Genomic DNA, 19371 nt, shown 5'->3' with positions numbered 1-19371 from the left:
GATTAAAATTTTAGTTTCAATATTTGAACACACAGGAAGTGTCGCCACAATAGAATTCTTTTAAAACAGAGTTTTCTTATATTTACTATATTATAAATTTTTATTTTCTTTTTTATGATTATAAATTAAATACATCAATATAATGTAAATAGCAACATGAAATGAAAAAAATGAATTTATTCTTAATAAAGTAAATAATGGGTCTTATCGTTCTGGGCAATGAGAGTTTATTATGGATTATGGGAGCCCTATGAGTTTTAAACGATTTTTCATTGGAAAATTTGAGCTCGTTTATAGACATTTATTTCCTATATAGATCTGTCATGGATCTTGAAGCAATAAAGCAGGCCCTTTTGTAAATGTTAAAAATTGGAAGAATCTATTAAATAAAAGTTATCGCAAATATACTTAGTAAATAATCCTATTAGATAAAGTAGTAAGGTTTTTTTTTGTTTGAAGCTGAAAAACTACTGAACCGATTTGGATCTCTATTTTAGGTAAGCGTCATATTGGTTTTGTGGTGGTTTTATGCTTTTTTGATTTCAGATTTAAGTCTTTGGAGGGTTTTAAACTATTTTTCTAACCCATCTCTGCCCCTTCGAATAGAGAGCCCCAAGGTGCTAAGGGCGTAGCTGCTAATAGGATACTAAAGTATGAACTGGACATAGACTAGGAGGCAATGCCAATTTCCTATTATTTTACCTCGCTACTAAGACTTTATCGTAATTGTTTTTCTTAGAATCTGAATCCTTATTTTATTTTACATAAAGAATTTAATTCAAAAAGGTATTATAAAACAAATTGAAAAAATTTACACAGAATTTTTATGTTTTATTGAAAAGAAGAAAAAAGGGGAAATTATTTCAAGAAACAAGGATGACAACATCCATAATTAGCGAAGCACAAAAAAACTTACGGACAAGGAGATTTAAAGAGCATTTGTCTAAGTCAACAAAACAGATTTATATGTGAAAAATCACGGAACCTACTCACATATTTTTATACTTTTAAATATTTATATTTTGTATGGTTACTAACAGACTGACGATCAAAGTAAATTACATAATGGATGCTCAGAACGGACAAACATAGTGAATTTTAGAGTAGCTTCGCTACTTAAAAGCGAGCTCAACAGCAGTATTAATTTGCTGAACTTTTAAAAGAGATAAAACAAAAATTGGTCTTTAAAATAGCTTATCTATAAAGTAAAACCAAATTGGTCCAGTGGTTATCATGATATTTTTGTGCATAATACAGCTGTTAAAAAATCCTATCCCTTCTTCTTTTGCAAAATAAACAATAAATAGGAAGAAAGTCACAAAACGACAAAATAAACACTACAAAAATCATCAAGGCCCTTTGCCCGAAAATATAACAATAAAATGTCAACCTAGGATAATAACAATTCTAGTGCAACTTTAATACTATTAAGTAACGTTAGAACTGGTTGTCCGTTGGGAGTTGTATTTACACGGTCAAAGATTGACGAAAGAAAATATTTTGAAACATAAAAAGAGACAGAGGAGGGAAGTATTATAAAACAAAGATGACAACGTCCATACAAGCGATCTTAACATATTTGACATTATAAAAATTGACCGCAATTTCAAAGAAAATGAAATTCACGTTAATCTTTTCCAATCAGACGTATTTCTAGGACCATTTTGGTTTTAAAACCTACATGATCAAAATTGACTTTTAAGCTTTTTGGTTATAATTGAAGTTGCCAGGGTTTCTTATAGTTACGGGATCCTTCTTAAAGGTTTTAAATAAAAAAACCGGTTCTAACATACCTAAATTTACTATTAGAGACAGGGGCGTCCAAGCTTTTTTTTTGGGGGGGGGTAAAAAATTTTAGGGGGGGGGTAATTCGTGTTTGGGGGGGGTAAAATGGCGCGCGAAGCGCGCCGAAATTTTTTTTTACCCCCCCCAAAATTTTTACCCCGGGGGTAAAATTTGATTGGGGGGGGTAATTACCCCCCCTAAAGTCTGTTGGGGGGGGTAAATACTCCCCACAAATCTGTTGGGGGGGGGAATTACCCCCCCCAAACTAATTTACCCCGGGGGTAAAATTTTTGGGGGGGGTAATTTAATTATGTAAAAAAAGCACCTACCTAATCTATTAAGTTAATAAGTACTATCCTATAACATAAAGTAGTAAGTAAGGTTTATTTGACTATAGCTTCAGATTTCATTACTTTTAATACTGAGTTCTCCTTTTTAGGAAAGCTTCACATAGATCCCATGATGGTTCCACACTATTATAGGTCAATCCTTTGAGTGGTTTTAGGCTATTTTTCTCCTCCCTTTTCACCCTTTAGAAAACACGAGTTCTTAGATGCTTAGGGCGCCACTACTATCCTATTATATAAAGTAGTAAGCGTTTTTTTTGTTTGTCCCGAAGGATCTCGCTAACCGCTGAACCGATATTGTTCTCCTTTACAGTGAAGCTTCTTATAGGTCCTGGGAAGGTTTTAAACTATTTTTGAGGAGCGTGTCTTCACCCCCTACCCCCTAAAAAATCTTTTTGTTTACTCTTTTGAAACTCAAATTTAAAATGGGATGAGGTCCACTTTTCCCACTCCTACCTTAAGTGCCCCTAGAGCTCTAGGGGCGTAGCCGCTAGTTCAAATATATAGTAGTATCTCATTCTTTAGAACATAAAAATACAATAATTAACTCACTAACCAATGAACCAATATGATTATACTTTAAAGTGAAGCGTCTTATAGGTCCTGGTAAGTTTTATAACTAGTTTACTCCCTCCCCCCCTACTCATTTGAATTTATAAATTTAGTACAATACTTTAACAATAATCTTTTAAAATGAATATAGTCATCAAGTTTCAGAAATTTACTACTCATTTTTTATAATATTACGCCGATGTAGTCTAAGACGCTAAATTCAGAGTGTCAGCATGGTGCCAAGGTTCCCCAATGTCTTCTATTAAAGGGAATATCATTGCATTTCATTATAAACATAGTGTTCTCAAATTTCTGTTTACTTTCTTTATGCCAAATTTTGACAATAGTAATGGCATATCCCCTAAAACAAGTTGACCCCTATATTTCAGGGTAAATATACTAAACATAAAAATGTTTTTAAAATCATTGCACTTGAAGAAGTTTTTTGTCAATATAATCTTTTAAATTATTTTTGTACAAAAATGAAACAAATATATGCAGCCCTGTTTAACCCTCTCCCAATCTTTTTCTACTTTACCTCCCATTCTGGAGTCCCCACCCAATTTCTACCTCCTTTTTTGAAATACTATCCAAAGTCCCCCCTCCATTTTCGAACCCTCCTTATAAGAAAGACCCCTCCTAACCCCTTCCTTTTAGAAGCCTCCTTCCCCCTTCCTTTTAAGAAGCCTCCTTCCCCCTTCCTTATCCCCCTCCTATTCCCGCCCCCCCCCCCTTCATAGGACTAGGCAACCCCCTTTTTAAATTAACCCCCCCTTCGTAGGCATTACCCCCTTTTTAAATCCCCCCCTTCGAAAGTAAGGATAAAGAGATGTAAACTTAATTTTGAAAATACTGTATTCATAAATAAAATCTTCAATATTATATTTTTTAATACTAAAAATTACATAGACACAAAAAAACAATATGTATTCATAGATAAAAGAAGAAAACAAACAAAAATTTTATTAAGGTTTTATACAGAAGCTTGGCAATCCATCTGCAAATAGTTTTGTTTCTTTCATGTTTGATAATTAGTTTACCAATTATGAAGATACGATACAGATACTTATTATAAAACTTCAATTTAGTTGAATAATAAGGAAATGATCATTATTTTAATTGGATTTATTAACTATTCATAACTATCCTCCTCATTTGTATATCACATACACGCCAAAAAAAAGTAGCAATTTAGAAGTATAAAACAAAAATAACTTTCATCTTAATTAGTATTTTATTATTAAGAAGAAACCTATTTTGAGTTTCATACCCCTGGATAAATTTGATGATTAACTTTAATGCTGTTTGTTGTTAATTTCTTTGTTTGTTTCTAGTTCATTTTGTCAATGTGCACATGTCTTATTGCCTTGAATATCTATAACTAACTGAACGCCAACGGTCAACTAACAGACTCAGTGTAAAGCGTTTTTACAAGGCAACAAATATTTGAATAGCAAAAACAAGTCTGAACTTAATATTATATGAATGAAGGGTTCTATCTTTGATGAGAAAATCTATTTTTCTCACTCTATTATACAGACTGACAAACAATCAAACCGACCATAGCTATAGAGTGGCTGTGCTACATTTTTTATAAAAATTGATCATCATATATGTTAGACTTAGCTTTTTTTCTGTTAACAGCTGAGGCGAATGAGCTTTCCATATTAGAGAAGCATAATTTAGTGGTTTTTGACCTTTTTTATTATCAAATTTAACTTTTTGCGTGGAATTGGGTTTAGGACTTATTAGTATTAGGCCTCCCCTAGATGCTTTGGCGAATCCACAGGTCCATAATTTGAATTAGTAATTATTAATTGTATTAAAGAAATACCTTTCAATAGTAATAAATGAGGAGGGGTAAAAAGAGGGGTTTGGGGAGTTATAATGTTCTTTCTTTCCCCTTTCTGTATGAAACTTTAAACATATTAGAAGATAGTTTTCAAGACTATAAATAAAATATGTAAACACATTTCAATCCATAAAGTGAAGCATTTCTTTAATTAGGGTAGGGCTGTCCATAATGTATAGCTTTCTTCGATCTTTAATCTTAATATGTTGGAATTGTCCTCTTGATTTAAACATGCGATTCCTGAAACATTACATATTTTTTAAATGTAGGTACAAATTTTAAAAATGTACCTAACAATTTATAAACTTTACTAATAATTCAATTTGTACATATTAAACTTAGATGCTTTAGACATTAGGAATATAAATGTTTAGATTATGTACATAGATGATTTAATAACAGGAATTTGCAATGTTTATTCCTATGGCTGTTAGGCAGGCACCCTGTAATAATAATTTTCTCTTTAACTCATTCAAAAAAACATTGGTGCATAAAACATATTTTGTATTTAATTTTTATGAGAAATTTTTATAAATAATGTTTGTCAAGATTCGATTATCCGCCTGTTTTGTTAAGCTTTACTTTTAGGGAACATGTTATCCTTGTTTTTAGTTTATGCCTCCCATCCCATTTTCGATTTTGAGACAGTATGGTTGTTTGTACAATGTCTTTAAAAAAAGACTCAGAAAATAGTCAAATATATTTAAAAATATTTTTTTTTAATTTTGGGAAAACTCTAGAGTTAAATTGCATTTAGAATTTCTTTTTTAGATAAAATATAAAGCATTTCATTTCAATAAAAATTCTAGTACAGTTTTGAGGAAACACTTAAACAAATTTGATTAATGAATCTATGGTGACATTTCTTGACCCTACGTAAAAATTAGGAGACTTGATAAGACATTTTCCTATTTTCTCTAGTAAGAAGTTCAGACAAAAATAAGGTAATTATAACATCCAAAGTTCACTATTTTTATATCAAAAACCAAAAGTATTTTTCACTTTTTATCTTACACATTTTATTCGAGCAAGAAAACTAAAGACTTTTCTATTAAACATTTTTTTTTTAATGTTAGCCACTTTTAAGATTTTGCGTTTTAAATACTCTTAACCTGATTACTATGGGCAAATTCTAATAGCGATTTTCCATGTATTATGCAATTATAAACCTATGATTTCAGATTAAACAACTAGGGCCCCCCCAAAAAAAAATTTTCAGTAAAATTCAATTTTCAAGAACATTCAATTTGGGGGGGGTAAATACCCCCCCCCCAAAAAAAAATTTTTAAAGAACATTTATTTTGGGGGGGTAATTACCCCCCCCAAAATCGTTTGGGGGGGTAAATACCCCCCCCCCCAAAATCGTTGGGGGTGCCTACGGCACCCCCAAGGTAGGGGTAATTTTTTTTTGGGGGGGGTATTGTTCACAAAATTTTGGGGGTGCCTACGGCACCCCCAAAATCGTTTGGGGGTGCCAAATGGCCCATTACCCCCCCCCTTGGACGCCTATGATTAGAGATATCCTTTACAGCCAGATATGCTCTTAATACAGAAAAGTTGTGCTTGTGCTATACTAGAGTTGGCTCGATATAATTATCTCCCTATTGGCTAGTTTTCTATATGCATATCTATTTCTCAATAAATCTATTTTCCTCACCCGGCATTACTATCTAAAAGAAAGTAAATATTTAATAATTTAAATGATTTTTAAAAGATTTTTTTAAATTATATTTTTTTCTTTACATTACCATCACCAAAGGGTTAATGATGATGATTACAATTTTAGTTTAATATTTGAACACACAAAATGTCGCCACAATCGAATTCTTTTAAAACATAGTTTTCTTAAATTTATCATATTATAAATTTAAATTTTCTTTTTTATGATTAGAAATTAAATACATCAATATAAGGTAAATAGCAACATGAAATGAAAAAAATGAATTTATTTTTAATAAAGTAAAATAATGGGTCTTATCGTTCTGGGCAATGAGAGTTTATTATGGATTATTGGAGCACTATGAGTTTTAATCATATATTCCTTGGAAAACTTGAGCCCGTTTATAGACATTTATTTCCTATATAGATCTGACATGGATCTTGAAGCAATTAAGCAGGCCGTTTTGTACATGTTAAAAATTGGAAGATTTCATTAAATAAAAGTAATCGCAAATATACTTAGTAAATAAAATCTCTTTCTAACATGATCAAAAATTGGTTAGTTTCCGTCAAAGTGCCTAGTTAAGTACATAAACCCCATCCCCCACACTATTTTGAAATATATTTAAAAATAAGAGGGTTGTAAAATTTCTTTTATTTGTTGGTCAATATAGATCAGTTTAGGTCAGAATATATTAGGTTCTTGTTAGCTCTGAAGGGTTAGGCAATCCAAAGGGGTTATGTTTTGGAAAAAATAGGGTGCGAGGGGGTCAGTGCACGATAGACGCTTTGAGGAAAAGCATCAAAAATTGAGTAATTTTGTAGCGACTATAACATTAAAGTTGTTTGCTTTTCCTTTTCTCACCAATTTTATAAAAAATACAGGGATATAACACCTAAAAAAAAGTAAACAAAAAGGCATGTTGGAATCGTCTTATTGACATAAATCCCTGCTCAAAGATTTCTGTTTCTATGAATTCGGCAGATTAGCAACTTTGTGCGAAAAGAAAAGAAAATCACTAAACTCTGTCTTTGGACGGTGGTACGGTCGATGACACTACTTGTAGAGTAGCAGTTATATTCAAAAACTAAAACTTACTATTACTTTCTACAGACAACCAACTCTTTGCAAGGCCTTAACTTAACTTAATTAAATCAACCAATCAAAATCCAACGTTGTTAAGCCACCGAATAAGAAAACGGAATTTTAAACTTTTTGGGACTAGTGTAATAAACAGCCCATTGCTTCCTCCCTCTCTGAATAAAGGCACCAATTAAAGGATACAATTTAGTACAAACTCGATACCTAGCCTTCAAGACCACTACCTTGCAAGCAACTTATTGAACAATATGATGCGTGAAAAAATTGCCTTTTATTCCTGACAATTTTATTTTATTTTTATCTTCAATCTATGTTGTTTTTTTCATAGAGGTAGGGGACAATGGCTCTTTAAATAAACTTAACATCCCTATCTTTTTCCAATGATTATAAGCTGATAAATTTAAACATATGAATAGAGGAAAAGATTAATTTTTGTCCATTGTCCTCTTCCTGGTGATGTTGTGTAGGACCAATCTAGACTAAAATATTTGATCAAAATCAGTTGCAGCGAGCAATCAACTTCCTCTCGGTAAACAAATCATTATCAGATCTTTAGTAATAGGACAACTGGCTATAACCCAAAGTCTCCTATACACATTTGGGGATAGCAGAGGGATAATCAGTTAATCCCCTATTTTTTCTATAGGGTATCATACAAATTTTAAGGATATCTTTATCTATTTTTATCGCCTTGTAACATGTTATATAAAATACATGTTTAATATCAACCCAGCGAAACTTTTTTAAAAGGTAGCATGCTACGTTGTTCGATATCTCAAACGGTAGCTTATGAATTACCACCTAATTTTTTGGCGATAAACGTTGGAAATTCGGCCATTCAAGCAAAAGGTAGCAGGCGAGTTCGCCATCTATATCGTAGCAGAGTAGCATAATGCTGCTCTCTATTCGGTTTTTTCTACAGTATAAAAGCCTCTCAGCTCTTATTTCTCACTATTTCTATTTTTATCTGCTCTCTCTCTCTCACTCTCTATTTCTCTCTTTCACTCTCTCTCTCTCTCTCTCTCTCTCTCTCTCTCTCTCTCTCTCTCTCTCTCTCTCTCTCTCTCTCTTTTAATTTATGCTACTATTGTGCGACTTTGCTTCATACTCCGTACGATATTGATGGCAAACTCGTATGCTACCTTTTGCTTTAAAGGCCAATTTTCCAACATTTATCGCCATAAAATTAGGTGTTAATTCATGGCGAATGGGTTTCGAGGTAGCTTAGGACTCGGTACATATATTACACAAGCTCGAAGGCGACTCTATGGCGTAATATCTTGCTGGGAATGGAGGGGACATAGGACCTTACCCCATGTTTAATAAGCATTTATCTTTTATTTATTGTCTAAAAATCTTTGAATAGTTCAATAAAATCTTGATTGAGAAGTAGTCAAACTTTTGAAACTAAATTAGAACTAGGGGGGTATTTTTTTAAAAGGTGAAGCCTCTTGTATCATATAATACAATTGATCTTTAGTAAATTGTCGAGTTGGAAAACATTTTTAAAGCGCGAAGCTTGTTCTACAATCTCTACAAAGTGCCCAACATTTTTAAGCCAACAGATAAGAGAATTTGTTTATAAAAATTTGGGTATTTTGTAATTTCAGCCCAATTTAACCTTCCTCCCTTATCATAATTGAACTCACACCAACAATACCCCCGAAATTTATATAACACCCCCTTTGACGTTGGTATTACACCCCCCCCCCCCAAGCTAACTAACCCCTACAACCCTCTTGAGTTTAATTTATGGGGTGTTAAAGATTGCAAGGAAAGTGTAAAATCCTGTGCACGTCCCTTGTAATGATTATTTGTGATCTTGTTTCTTTTTTAAGACTGGAAAAAGAATTTGGGATTTAGAGCTCTTGGTTAGTGAATTAGATCAGATGACAAAATTAGACTATCTACCCACCAACAAAGAAATTAATTCAGGAAAAAATAACAAAACTTATACGTGTTTTTCAGCTGTCTTTGGGGGGCAATACTTATTAAAATTGACGACCTCTCCGTTTACCCCCAAATTTTATTTTAGATTTATCTCGCTTGTTGGCTATACCTTATACCTGCTATTTATCTATCTATATCTATAAATATCTACATGCTTATAATTAGAAACTTGTCTATCTATATATTAATCTCTATTTTTTTCTGTTATAGGCAAAGCTAATCCTTCCGTACGTCAATCAGTCAAACTAAATAAAGTAAAACCAATGTAATTTCCTCGTTTATAAAATTTTAAAAAAACTTAATGTAAAATTAAAATCAGACAGCAACGTTTTGAAATATTTAAAAGATTAGGTGCTCATGTCAATGAAAATCTGGTCCATAACTGACTTGGTCCGTTGGTCTGATGGTAATGGGAGGAGAATACAAATCTTGAACAAGGGCTAAAATTCCCCACTACTAATTTTTTACCCTCAAACTTACATTGGCATTTTAAGTAGCGAAGCTACTCTATAATTCAAAATGTCCGTCCGTCTGTCCGTCCCTCTGTTCGTCTGAGACAAAGTGGGGAAAACTTGATTTTCTCGGCTCCTATAAAAGATAGACAGCTGAAATTTTTAGTGAAGATTATCATAACATATGCCCATCTAATCTATACATTGTTTTGTCCATCCGTCTGTTATTTGGGGTGCTAGATCGATTTCTACATTTTTATGTTTTCCTGATTTTCTCAACTCCTTTTTAAGATAATGGGCTGAAATTTTTAAGGATTGCTTAAATTTACATTCTACATATTTTCCTTAAGTTTTATTACGATTTTTATTGATAGGGGTGCTAGATCGATTCTTAGATTTTTAGGTTTTCTATTGTTTTCTCGATTCCTATACAGGATTTGCGGCTGAAATTATCAGGGATTGAATATACTCATATTCTAAATATTTTTTATCAAGTTTCATTAAGATTTGTCTATAAATTGCGGTGCTAGATCGATTCCTAGATTTTTAAATTTTCATGATTTTTAAGGTTGCGTGATTTTAAATGTTTTCTGATTTCCCTATTTTATCAACATTAATGTTTATTGTATGACACTTTATAGTAATTTTTCCTGATATATATTTATAATTTTTGAGCTTCGCTACTTATGGATGTTGTCATCCTTGTTTGTTAATTCATTTGGTTGTCGAAAATTCACTTGGTTTGTAAAAAACGTTAAGGGCTTAAACCATCACCTACACTCCTTTGCCCCACGGACGTCCTAATAAGGAAATTTGTTTTTTAAAGGATTATGTAATTTACTTAACAGCTGTTAGCCTTAGAAAGCTGACAAATAAAAATCCACTAAATTACTTTATCTGCTTCAATTCTTCGCAAATAATAGATGCTGTCATCATTGTTTTCATATTTTTTTGAAAAAATAATGAAAAGTAATTTGTTTTGTATCCAGAAGGGAATTGTCAGTTTATCTTAAATCCTCTACAAATTCTTTTATTGTATTTCATCAACAAAACTGGAACAATATTTGAACTAAAATTTTGTACAGTTTTACTTTGATATATAAGATAATAATGTTATATGTATGTAACCATTTGTTTAAAAATATAACTGATTGATTTATTATATGTCAAAATTAAGGATTGATAAGGTGGCAACTAGATAAAACACCCACAAAAAAAATAATTATTAAGTTTTCGATTGTGTAAATAGCACCCACATCCTATCTCAATATTTACTACTAGCTAAAAAAGCTTCAAACAAAAAAAATCAAAATCAAAATTTTTTTCACAATCGGAAACTCAAATTCAGTTGACCGGATTTATAGTTATATGTTCAGTTGTCAGAAGCGAAATATATGTAGAAAATAATGAAACAAACTACATAACCCAATTTAGTTAAATTTAATTCTTACTAAGAACACCAAATAGAGAAAAGTACCATTACATACATACGCCCAGAGTCAGGAAAACAAAGGTGTAGTGTTATATACACTATTATAAAAATAGTTGTGGGTTATATTATTAGTAGCGAAGCTACTCTATAATTCGAAATGTCCGTCCGTCTGTCCGTCCGTCTGAGACAAAGTGGGGGAAACATGATTTTCTCGGCTCCTATAAAAGATAGGCAGCTGAATTTTTTAGTGAAGATTCTTATAACATATGCCCATCTAATCTATACATTGTTTTGTCCATCCGTCTGTAATTTGGGGTGCTAGATCAATTCCTACATTTTCATGTTTTTCTGATTTTCTCAACTCCTTTTTAAGATAATGGGCTAAAAATTTTCAGGGATTGCTTACATTTACATTTTACACATTTTCCTTAAGTTTTATTACGATTTTTATATTAATAGGGGTGCTAGATCGATTCCTAGATTTTTAGGTTTTCTATTGTTTTCTCAATTCCTATTCAGGATTTGCGGCTGAAATTATCAGGGATTGAATATGTTCATATTCTACATATTTCCATCAAGTTTCAATAAGATTTGTTTATAAATTGTGGTGCTAGATCGATTCCTAGATTTTTAATTTTTCGTGATTTAAAGGTTGCGTGATTTTGAAGTTTTCATCATTTCCCTATTTCATCAAATATATAGGATGACACTGGTATATTGTAAATACATTTATAATATACATTCATAATTTCTGACCTTCGCTACTTATGGATGCTGTCAACCTTGTTTATATGCGTTTAGTTAAAATACTTAATCTTGATTATAATAAAAATAGGTGTATTTTTGGTACTACGTCAAACCCTAGATACGTCAAACAGTAGATGCGACGAACGCTAGACAGACAAACAGTATACAGACAAACCCTAGACACGACATACACTAGATACGACAAACGCTAGAATGCGACAAACGCTAGAATATGACAAACGCTAGATTTTTTTTAAAGGCGACAAACAATAGATACGACAAACGCTAGAATTAATCCTTATGAAAAAGTAAAAGGATGTTTGTTTGTCTATATCGAAGGATCTCGCTAAATGCTGAACCGATCGGATTCTCCTGAACAGGGTAGCTTCTCATAGGTCCTGGGAAGGAATATAACTATTTTGGGGGAGGGTACCACCACCCTCTTAAGATATTTCGCCCCTAGAAGAAATTACTCCCCCCCCAAAAAAAAAAAATAATATTTTAAAATATACTGAAATAAAAAATGAGGTTGATGGGGGGGTCAAAAGTTTTATAAGGAAGTTTTCTTATTCGTTGGCTAAGCAACTTTTGGCACTTTAATAAATTTGATTGGTTGGTTAATAAGTTGAGTGTTCAAACGTTTTAACCACTAATTTTATGCTATAGGGGATGTACATTTTCGGCCATTATCTTATCCCTTTAGATCCCTGCATTGATAGTAATATAAATTTAGTGTTTATGAACGAAAAAATCTTTAAATATTTTTTTAAGTTTAAATTCTAGCTTATGTCGCTTCTAGTGTTTGTCGCACTTTAAAAATTCTACTGTTTGTCGCGAAATTGAAAATTCTACTGTTTGTCGTAGTCTAGTGTTTGACGCATCTATTGTTTGTCTGTCTAGCGTTTGACGCATCTACTGTTTGTCTGTCTAGCGTTTGTCGCATCTACTGTTTGACGTATCTAGTGTTTGACGTAGTACCGTATTTTTGTCATGAAAACTGTAAATTTGACAGCCTCATTGAAATTCATGGGTGTGAAAATGTCACCCAATTGTGTTAATGACAGCGGTAAAAGAGTAATTTTGACATTGGATAAAAAATATTGCTAAAAATACGGCCCAAAAAGGTAATTGAAAAAAATCACACCAACTTTTGTCAAAAACACAGTGGTAGAAGTGGCAACCCCCAAATACTATACATCACAATAAGGTTTTAAAAATTATTTCCATTATGTTCATTTTATTAGTGTCAAGAATTGAACTTCAAAAAATATAAAAAAAATACAATTTTCCTAAAATCAACAACTGTCTCTCTCTTAGATTTGTTCTTTTCTTTCTAGTAGAATATTGAAAAAATATATTCAAATAAAAGAATTGTTTTTATTGATTTAAAACCTATTCATAGGACAAATCAACATACAAAAATGTGTGTTTGTTTGTTCATTGTGCAGTACTATCTCGTTAACGGCGAGACCGTGTACACCAAAATTGGCTTATTGGTTCTGGGCACGCAGGTATTGGGCTATAAGAAATATGGCCCCGAAAAAAAGTTATTAGATCCATATTTTGCATGTACAGCAATTTTACTACAGATTGAATAACTTATCAGAACTCTTAAACAATAATAGTTTACTTATATTTTTTAATTCTTCTTCAGGGAGGAAGCCTGTAGGGGACATTTGATTCTACTTTTCACTGAAGTTTGTTAACACGTTATCTTTTTCGTTGGCACAAAAACTTTGGTTACTATGTACTATTTTTAAATTTTGTTTAGTTCGTTTCATAATAATTGTCTCCAAATTTTTTATCCAATGTCTTTTAATCTATACAACATAAGGGGTTCTCTTGTTTATGCTGATTAGGTATGTATATCAATTTGTCGTCCATTGTCTTATCCTTAAAATATTTTATCTCAATATCCGCGGAAAGCTGTCTATAATACGATGCAATAAATAGCTATTCCTTGTTTTTTACTTGCGCGCCAATCTTTACAACTAAAATTTATACAACGGGATATAAAGATAGGTAAATGAAAGGTAAAATATTTCACAAAACAAGATTGGACTGAGAGATATTAAAAATGACGAATAAAACTTTTACACCCTGGAAATAATCAACTCTCTGTAAAAAAAAAATAAATTACATTTCTACGAAAATTATCAGGTAGGTTATAGGGGGGTTCTGTATACTATCTACAATACAAAGTAGAATGATGTATGCCCGTCTGTCCCTTAAGATCTCGGTTACCACTGAACCGATCGGATTCTACTCTTCAGGGAATATACATACTGGTCCTGTGGTGGTTTTGGGCTATTTTCTTGGGGGGTTTGACACCCCCAACCCCTCCTAAAACAAAAAATTCCCCCACCAATTTTTATTTAAAATAGTGGTGAAGCGGGGGCATCTCCTGCACAGGTACTTAATTTTACGAATTTTGCAAATTCGCCATTTATTCGCAAAAATTTGCGATCCATTCGCATTTTTTTCAGCGAAGAAGCCACTAGTAGGAATATATAGGAGTATAGGAATATACAAGTCCCTTTGTGGCAGGTGGGTGTTGAACCTCCCTATGATTATTTTTAATAAAGATATAGCCTCCATAACCTCCCTGATTTTGGTTCAATAAATATTAACATATCTTTCATTTACCTATTCCCATTACCCTTGTAAATATTATTCTATTTTCAAAGTGTTATTTTTCCAAGGCGATGTTAGGTGGCGAGTACCGTCCCCTTTCAAATAAAATAATTGATAATAATAATAATATAAAAGTTTGGGTAACAAGGAACCCTATCAAAGTTTTGTGTTAGCATTTTAAAAAGCAAAGCTTTTCTATAATTATGGTCGGCCCGTCCGTCCGTCACGGTTAGCTCTCATTGTTCATTTATGCATGTTATGGAAATTCCTATAACAGTTAGGTACAAATAAGAAAGCGTAGCAACTCTATAATCTTAACCAGAAAGTCAGTACTTCCATTTAAAACATGCTCTTTTTAACTTTTTTGGATGATGTAATTATTAAAATAGACCAATAAGAATTATCATATCGATTTCAAACTTTGCATGATGATTCCTGTGACATAACATCATAATGATACCACCACTTGCCAACATTTATTTTTGTCTAGATGTCGATGAAGATATCAGGTATTTTTTACAATTCGATACCCTATAAATAATATATGAAAAATACTATTGTCTGATGGGGAATCCTTAACGTCGACATTATTATCTGAATTTGATGTCAACACAAAGTGCTCCTATTGAAATTTAACAGGGGACTGGAAGGTGGTCAAATTATGTTGCTAAGTAAACTTTGTCCCCTTACCCCCTAAAATAAAGTTTTCATATACGCCAAAGTTTTGAAAATAAAACCAGTTGTAAATTGTTTTGAATCCTAAACCATAATATCATAACATGTATTACATTAAATGTAAGAAGTTCTCCATCACGTTAATAAATACCAAAATAAAGTTTCGTATACCTTACAAGTTAAAAACTAAAGAAGCTGACAAAAATATGGAACAAAGTGAGCAAGTTAAACCCCAAAAGAGTTCTCTACTGAATAAAATTCATAAGTCTTTGTCGAAAAAACGTGAGAGTGGAAGTGTTAGCTCAACAGACTCGGGTGTAGAGCTAGAGTACAGGTAAACATTTTTTATAATTAAAGTTTTTAAAAGTGAAGCTTTTTTATAATAAGGGTCGGTCCATCCGTAAGTCCAATTAAAAAATGCTGTTTTTTTCTTTTATGTCAACAAATTTCTGTATGTTATAATTATAAATTTCAAAAAATGTAACTATATTAGTATTTTTGTAACATATTTACTTATTCTGCTTATTCAGTTTTGACACTACAAGTTGTAATGGTCGTTTGTCCTACCATATCAGAGCTTCCATTTTATTGATGTTGTCATAATTGTTTTTTTTTAATTGTGTCCTTAACGGTTAGCAGTTATCGTTAGATAAGACATGTTTGAAATGTTTTATTTATTTTAAGCTTGCCTGGAAATTTCTGTAATAATCCGTTATAACTAGGAAATTGTATAAATTTTAAAACCGAAGCTTTTCTATAATTAGGGTCGGTCCGTCCGTCCGTACGTCCGTCCGTCCGAGATAGATAGCTTTTATTCGTTAATTTAGGCATGTTAGAATTGTCCTATCGATTTCAAACTTTGCATGATGATTCCTGTAGTAGTTAGGTACGATTTAGAAAGCGTAGCAACTCTGTAATCAGTACCAGAATGTCCGTACGTCCATTTTAAACATGTTGATTTTTCTACTTTTTTAACAACAAATTTTTATGTGATCTAATTATCCGTTTGATCTGATTTTTTGTATATTGATTTCTGGAACAACAAAGAACAATATTATAAGCGAAGCAACTCTATAATCAAGTCCTAAAAATGTAAGTATATCCATAAACATTATCCTGTATCAAGCAGTTTTTCAACAAATTTACTTATAATTTTCCTTCGAATCTTATACTTCTATATTCTGATTATTCAGTTCAGACACTATACAAGCGTTAATGTCCGTTTGTCCTACCGTTTCAGTGCTTCGCTTTTATGGATGTTGTCATCCTTGTTATAACCATATTTTAAAAGCCATATATACAATTTAATGATTATATTTTAGCTTTTTTATCAACCTTATTTTTTTCATAGCCATTTTTAGGACAATTAGTTTTAGACAACAAAAGTGCTGTCACTATACAATTATCAATGTTAGTTTGTCTGTCTGTGTGGTTTGTATTTGATTGTATGTGATTTGAAATCCTTTAATGTATTTTTGTTTTTTTCAAAAGATCTCGCTTTGGTCTTGGTTTGTATTAACTTAAACACCGTTTCTTAACTTTTTACTGAGCCTATTCGAAAAATTCTAAAAGCAAATATCTATTAATTCTTATTTTGGATGATGGAAAGAATACAAAGTAGTGGATTTCGTCGTATTTTTACAGTAGTTTTTGATAGGTTATTTTGGGGGTAGAAATAGAAGAAAAGCTATTGTGCAAATACGACGAAACCTGCGTTTTTATTTTATTTTCATTATCTCTTTTTTTAACATATTAAGTGGAACTGATGATCTATGAAATATTGAAACAATTTTATTTTCAGTGAAAGTCAGCAGGTCTGGTTGCAGTGGCCAGAATGGCCAGAACAACAAAAGAGAGTTGAGCAAAGGTATAGTTTTTAATAAAAACAAAGACATCCCAATTGGGGGCTGGGATGATTGGATTACCACCCCACGCCACCCCCCTCAAACAAAATATTTAAATTTAATAAATAAATTAGATTTTACACATAACAAAAATTTAAAGTTTGGGGTGCCACTGAAACACTTTAAAAATTGATATTACCCCCCCCCCCCCAAAAAAAAAAAAAAAAAACCTTCATATTGGTGGTTGCTTGTTAATCTTATTTTTGCTCATCCCCATTTAAGCCATTGGCGTTCACAAAGATTTACCTGGGAGTCTGGGCATAAAAGGGATTAAGAAATAGACACCCACCTCTAACATGACTATGTTGTTGTCAATTAAACGTCACTAGGACAACTGCAGGAGGGACAAACGTCGGAGTGAACACTTAACCTAACCTATTTAAAACCATTGTATATATTTTTTTAAGGCTAACCTCTGCGTGGGACTTATTTGTACATTCATATTTAACCTAGCATTTATAGAAATACTTAATTAACTTAATATTTTTGTCCACTCCGACGTTTGTTACTCCTGCGTTTGTCCTGTGCCGATTTAAACATTTTTTTCCTTTTCAAAAAATCATAGTTTGTATTTTTGCAGGAAGAATTCTCCTGTTGCGGTTATCAAACATGAGCAGCAGCTGCCGGCACCGAAAGTGGAACGCAAAACAGTGCATTTTGCTAAAAAAAGTTATGATAAAAGGTGAAAACACTTACTATAAATTGATTATGATAATTAATATTAGCAGTTTTTTTTTAATTCAGTAAGGACGTCCAGACTTTTTTTTAGGAGGAGGGAGGGGTAACATTTTTCTTTTCCCCTTTTCGGCTAACCAGGCTGGCAATCCAGTCCCCAGTGTAACCTAACCTAGCTTGACCTATAGAAGTGAAAAACTTAAAATTACCCACCCCTCTTAGATTTTAAAAAAATAGCTTTTAAAATTTAATTGTACTTAATATTACATACATTTTTTCCAGGAAACCCTATCCAGTAGCAAAAGCCCAACCACAGCCAGACGAGCTACTCCCTACCTTTATCACCTTTGACGACCGCTGGTTGATTGAGGGTGGTGTTGAACCACACGAGTTCGATGTCGACATATCAGAAATTGAGGAGGAATTAATGAGACTTTTAAATACAAAACGTACATCAATACCCCAGATTACAGAACTGTAACATATGTAAATATACGTATTTAAGTCATTTCAAACCAGTTTTATCATTGTTTTAATCAATAAATATAATTTTATCCTTATACAGTTAGGGAGTTGAATCCATTTTTATAGAAGCAGAAATATAATCTATGATTATGGTTTGGACCCTCTAAAACTGTAATCTACCTTTCCACTTTCCCCTCTCTTAGTGAAGATATCTTCAACGCCGATACGATTTTTGAAATGTAAGATTCTACTTTCCCCTCTCTTGGTGAAGATATCTTCAACGCCGATACGATTTTTGAAATGTAAGATTCCACTTTCCCCTCTCTTGGTGAAGATATCTTCAACGCCGATATGATTTTTGAAATTTAAGATTCCACTTTTGCCTCTCTTGGTGAAGATATCTTTAACAAGAGAGACAAAAGTGGAATCTTATATTTCAAAAATCGTATCGGCGTTGAAGATATCTTCACCAAGAGAGGGGAAAGTGGAAGGGTAGATTACAGTTTTAGAGGGTCCAAACCATAATCATAGATTATATTTCTGCTTCTATAAAAATGGATTCAACTCCCTAACTGTTATATGTATCAATTGATTTATCTATTTTTTTTGTAAATAAACATTAATATTGTACTGCTTATTAAAATAAAAAACAATTAAATTATGATTTTTTTATTTGATATGGGAAGCTACGCTCCTAGATGCTTCTAGTGGTACTTGGGTGTTGAGGGGGGAGGCACCCTACACCCCTTTTCATTCAAATAAAGTAAAACACTAATTTTTTGAGTTGGGGGGGTTATATGCATTCTAGGGTTGATTTATCCGTAGAAGGCGGGGTACCCTCCCCAAAAATAGTTAACCTTTTTTAGTCACTTAAGTAGTATCTCTGTAAAGAAGGCCCAAATCTATTTAGCTGTTAGCGAGTTCTTTTGCTACAGACAAAACAATCTTACTACTTTATATAATACTAGCGGTTACGCCCCTAGAAACCTTTAGGGGCACTTAAGGTAGGAGGGGGAAAACTCGACCACTTCCCATTTTAAATTTGAGTTTCAAAAGAATAAAAAAATATATTTTTGGGGGGAGGGGGGTCAAGACACCCTCCCATAACTGTTTAAAACCTTCACAGGACCTATAAGAAGC

At 32.4% G+C, this 19371-nt stretch overlaps 1 protein-coding gene across 1 annotated transcript; it reads left to right on the top strand.

Moving 5' to 3' along the window:
• The first annotated feature begins 14965 nt into the window (after nucleotides 1-14965).
• LOC145334861 (uncharacterized) lies at nucleotides 14966-18350 on the top strand. The gene is made up of 4 exons (XM_080180468.1): nucleotides 14966-15521; nucleotides 16989-17054; nucleotides 17672-17773; nucleotides 18049-18350. Exons 1-4 carry the CDS (start codon nucleotides 15292-15294, stop codon nucleotides 18245-18247), a joined length of 597 nt encoding a protein of 198 aa, XP_080036594.1. The 5' UTR covers nucleotides 14966-15291; the 3' UTR covers nucleotides 18248-18350.
• Nucleotides 18351-19371: the final 1021 nt, after the last annotated feature.

The sequence above is a fragment of the Acartia tonsa genome, chromosome 13 (genome assembly GCF_053477335.1).
Source record: "Acartia tonsa isolate MP-2025a chromosome 13, ASM5347733v1, whole genome shotgun sequence".
NCBI classification, from domain to species: Eukaryota; Metazoa; Arthropoda; class Copepoda; order Calanoida; family Acartiidae; genus Acartia; species Acartia tonsa.
The sequence above is the reverse complement of the archived record's forward strand: the minus strand, read 5'-3'. Positions and strand labels throughout refer to the sequence as shown.

Bases quoted from the DNA above. Each gene is read 5' to 3' on its own strand.
- LOC145334861 (XM_080180468.1), top strand. From the start codon at position 15,292: ATGTATTACATTAAATGTAAGAAGTTCTCCATCACGTTAATAAATACC. The intron at 17,055-17,671 runs GTATAGTTTTTA...GTATTTTTGCAG, and splicing joins CAAAAGAGAGTTGAGCAAAG to GAAGAATTCTCCTGTTGCGG. The intron at 17,774-18,048 runs GTGAAAACACTT...CATTTTTTCCAG, and splicing joins AAAAAAAGTTATGATAAAAG to GAAACCCTATCCAGTAGCAA.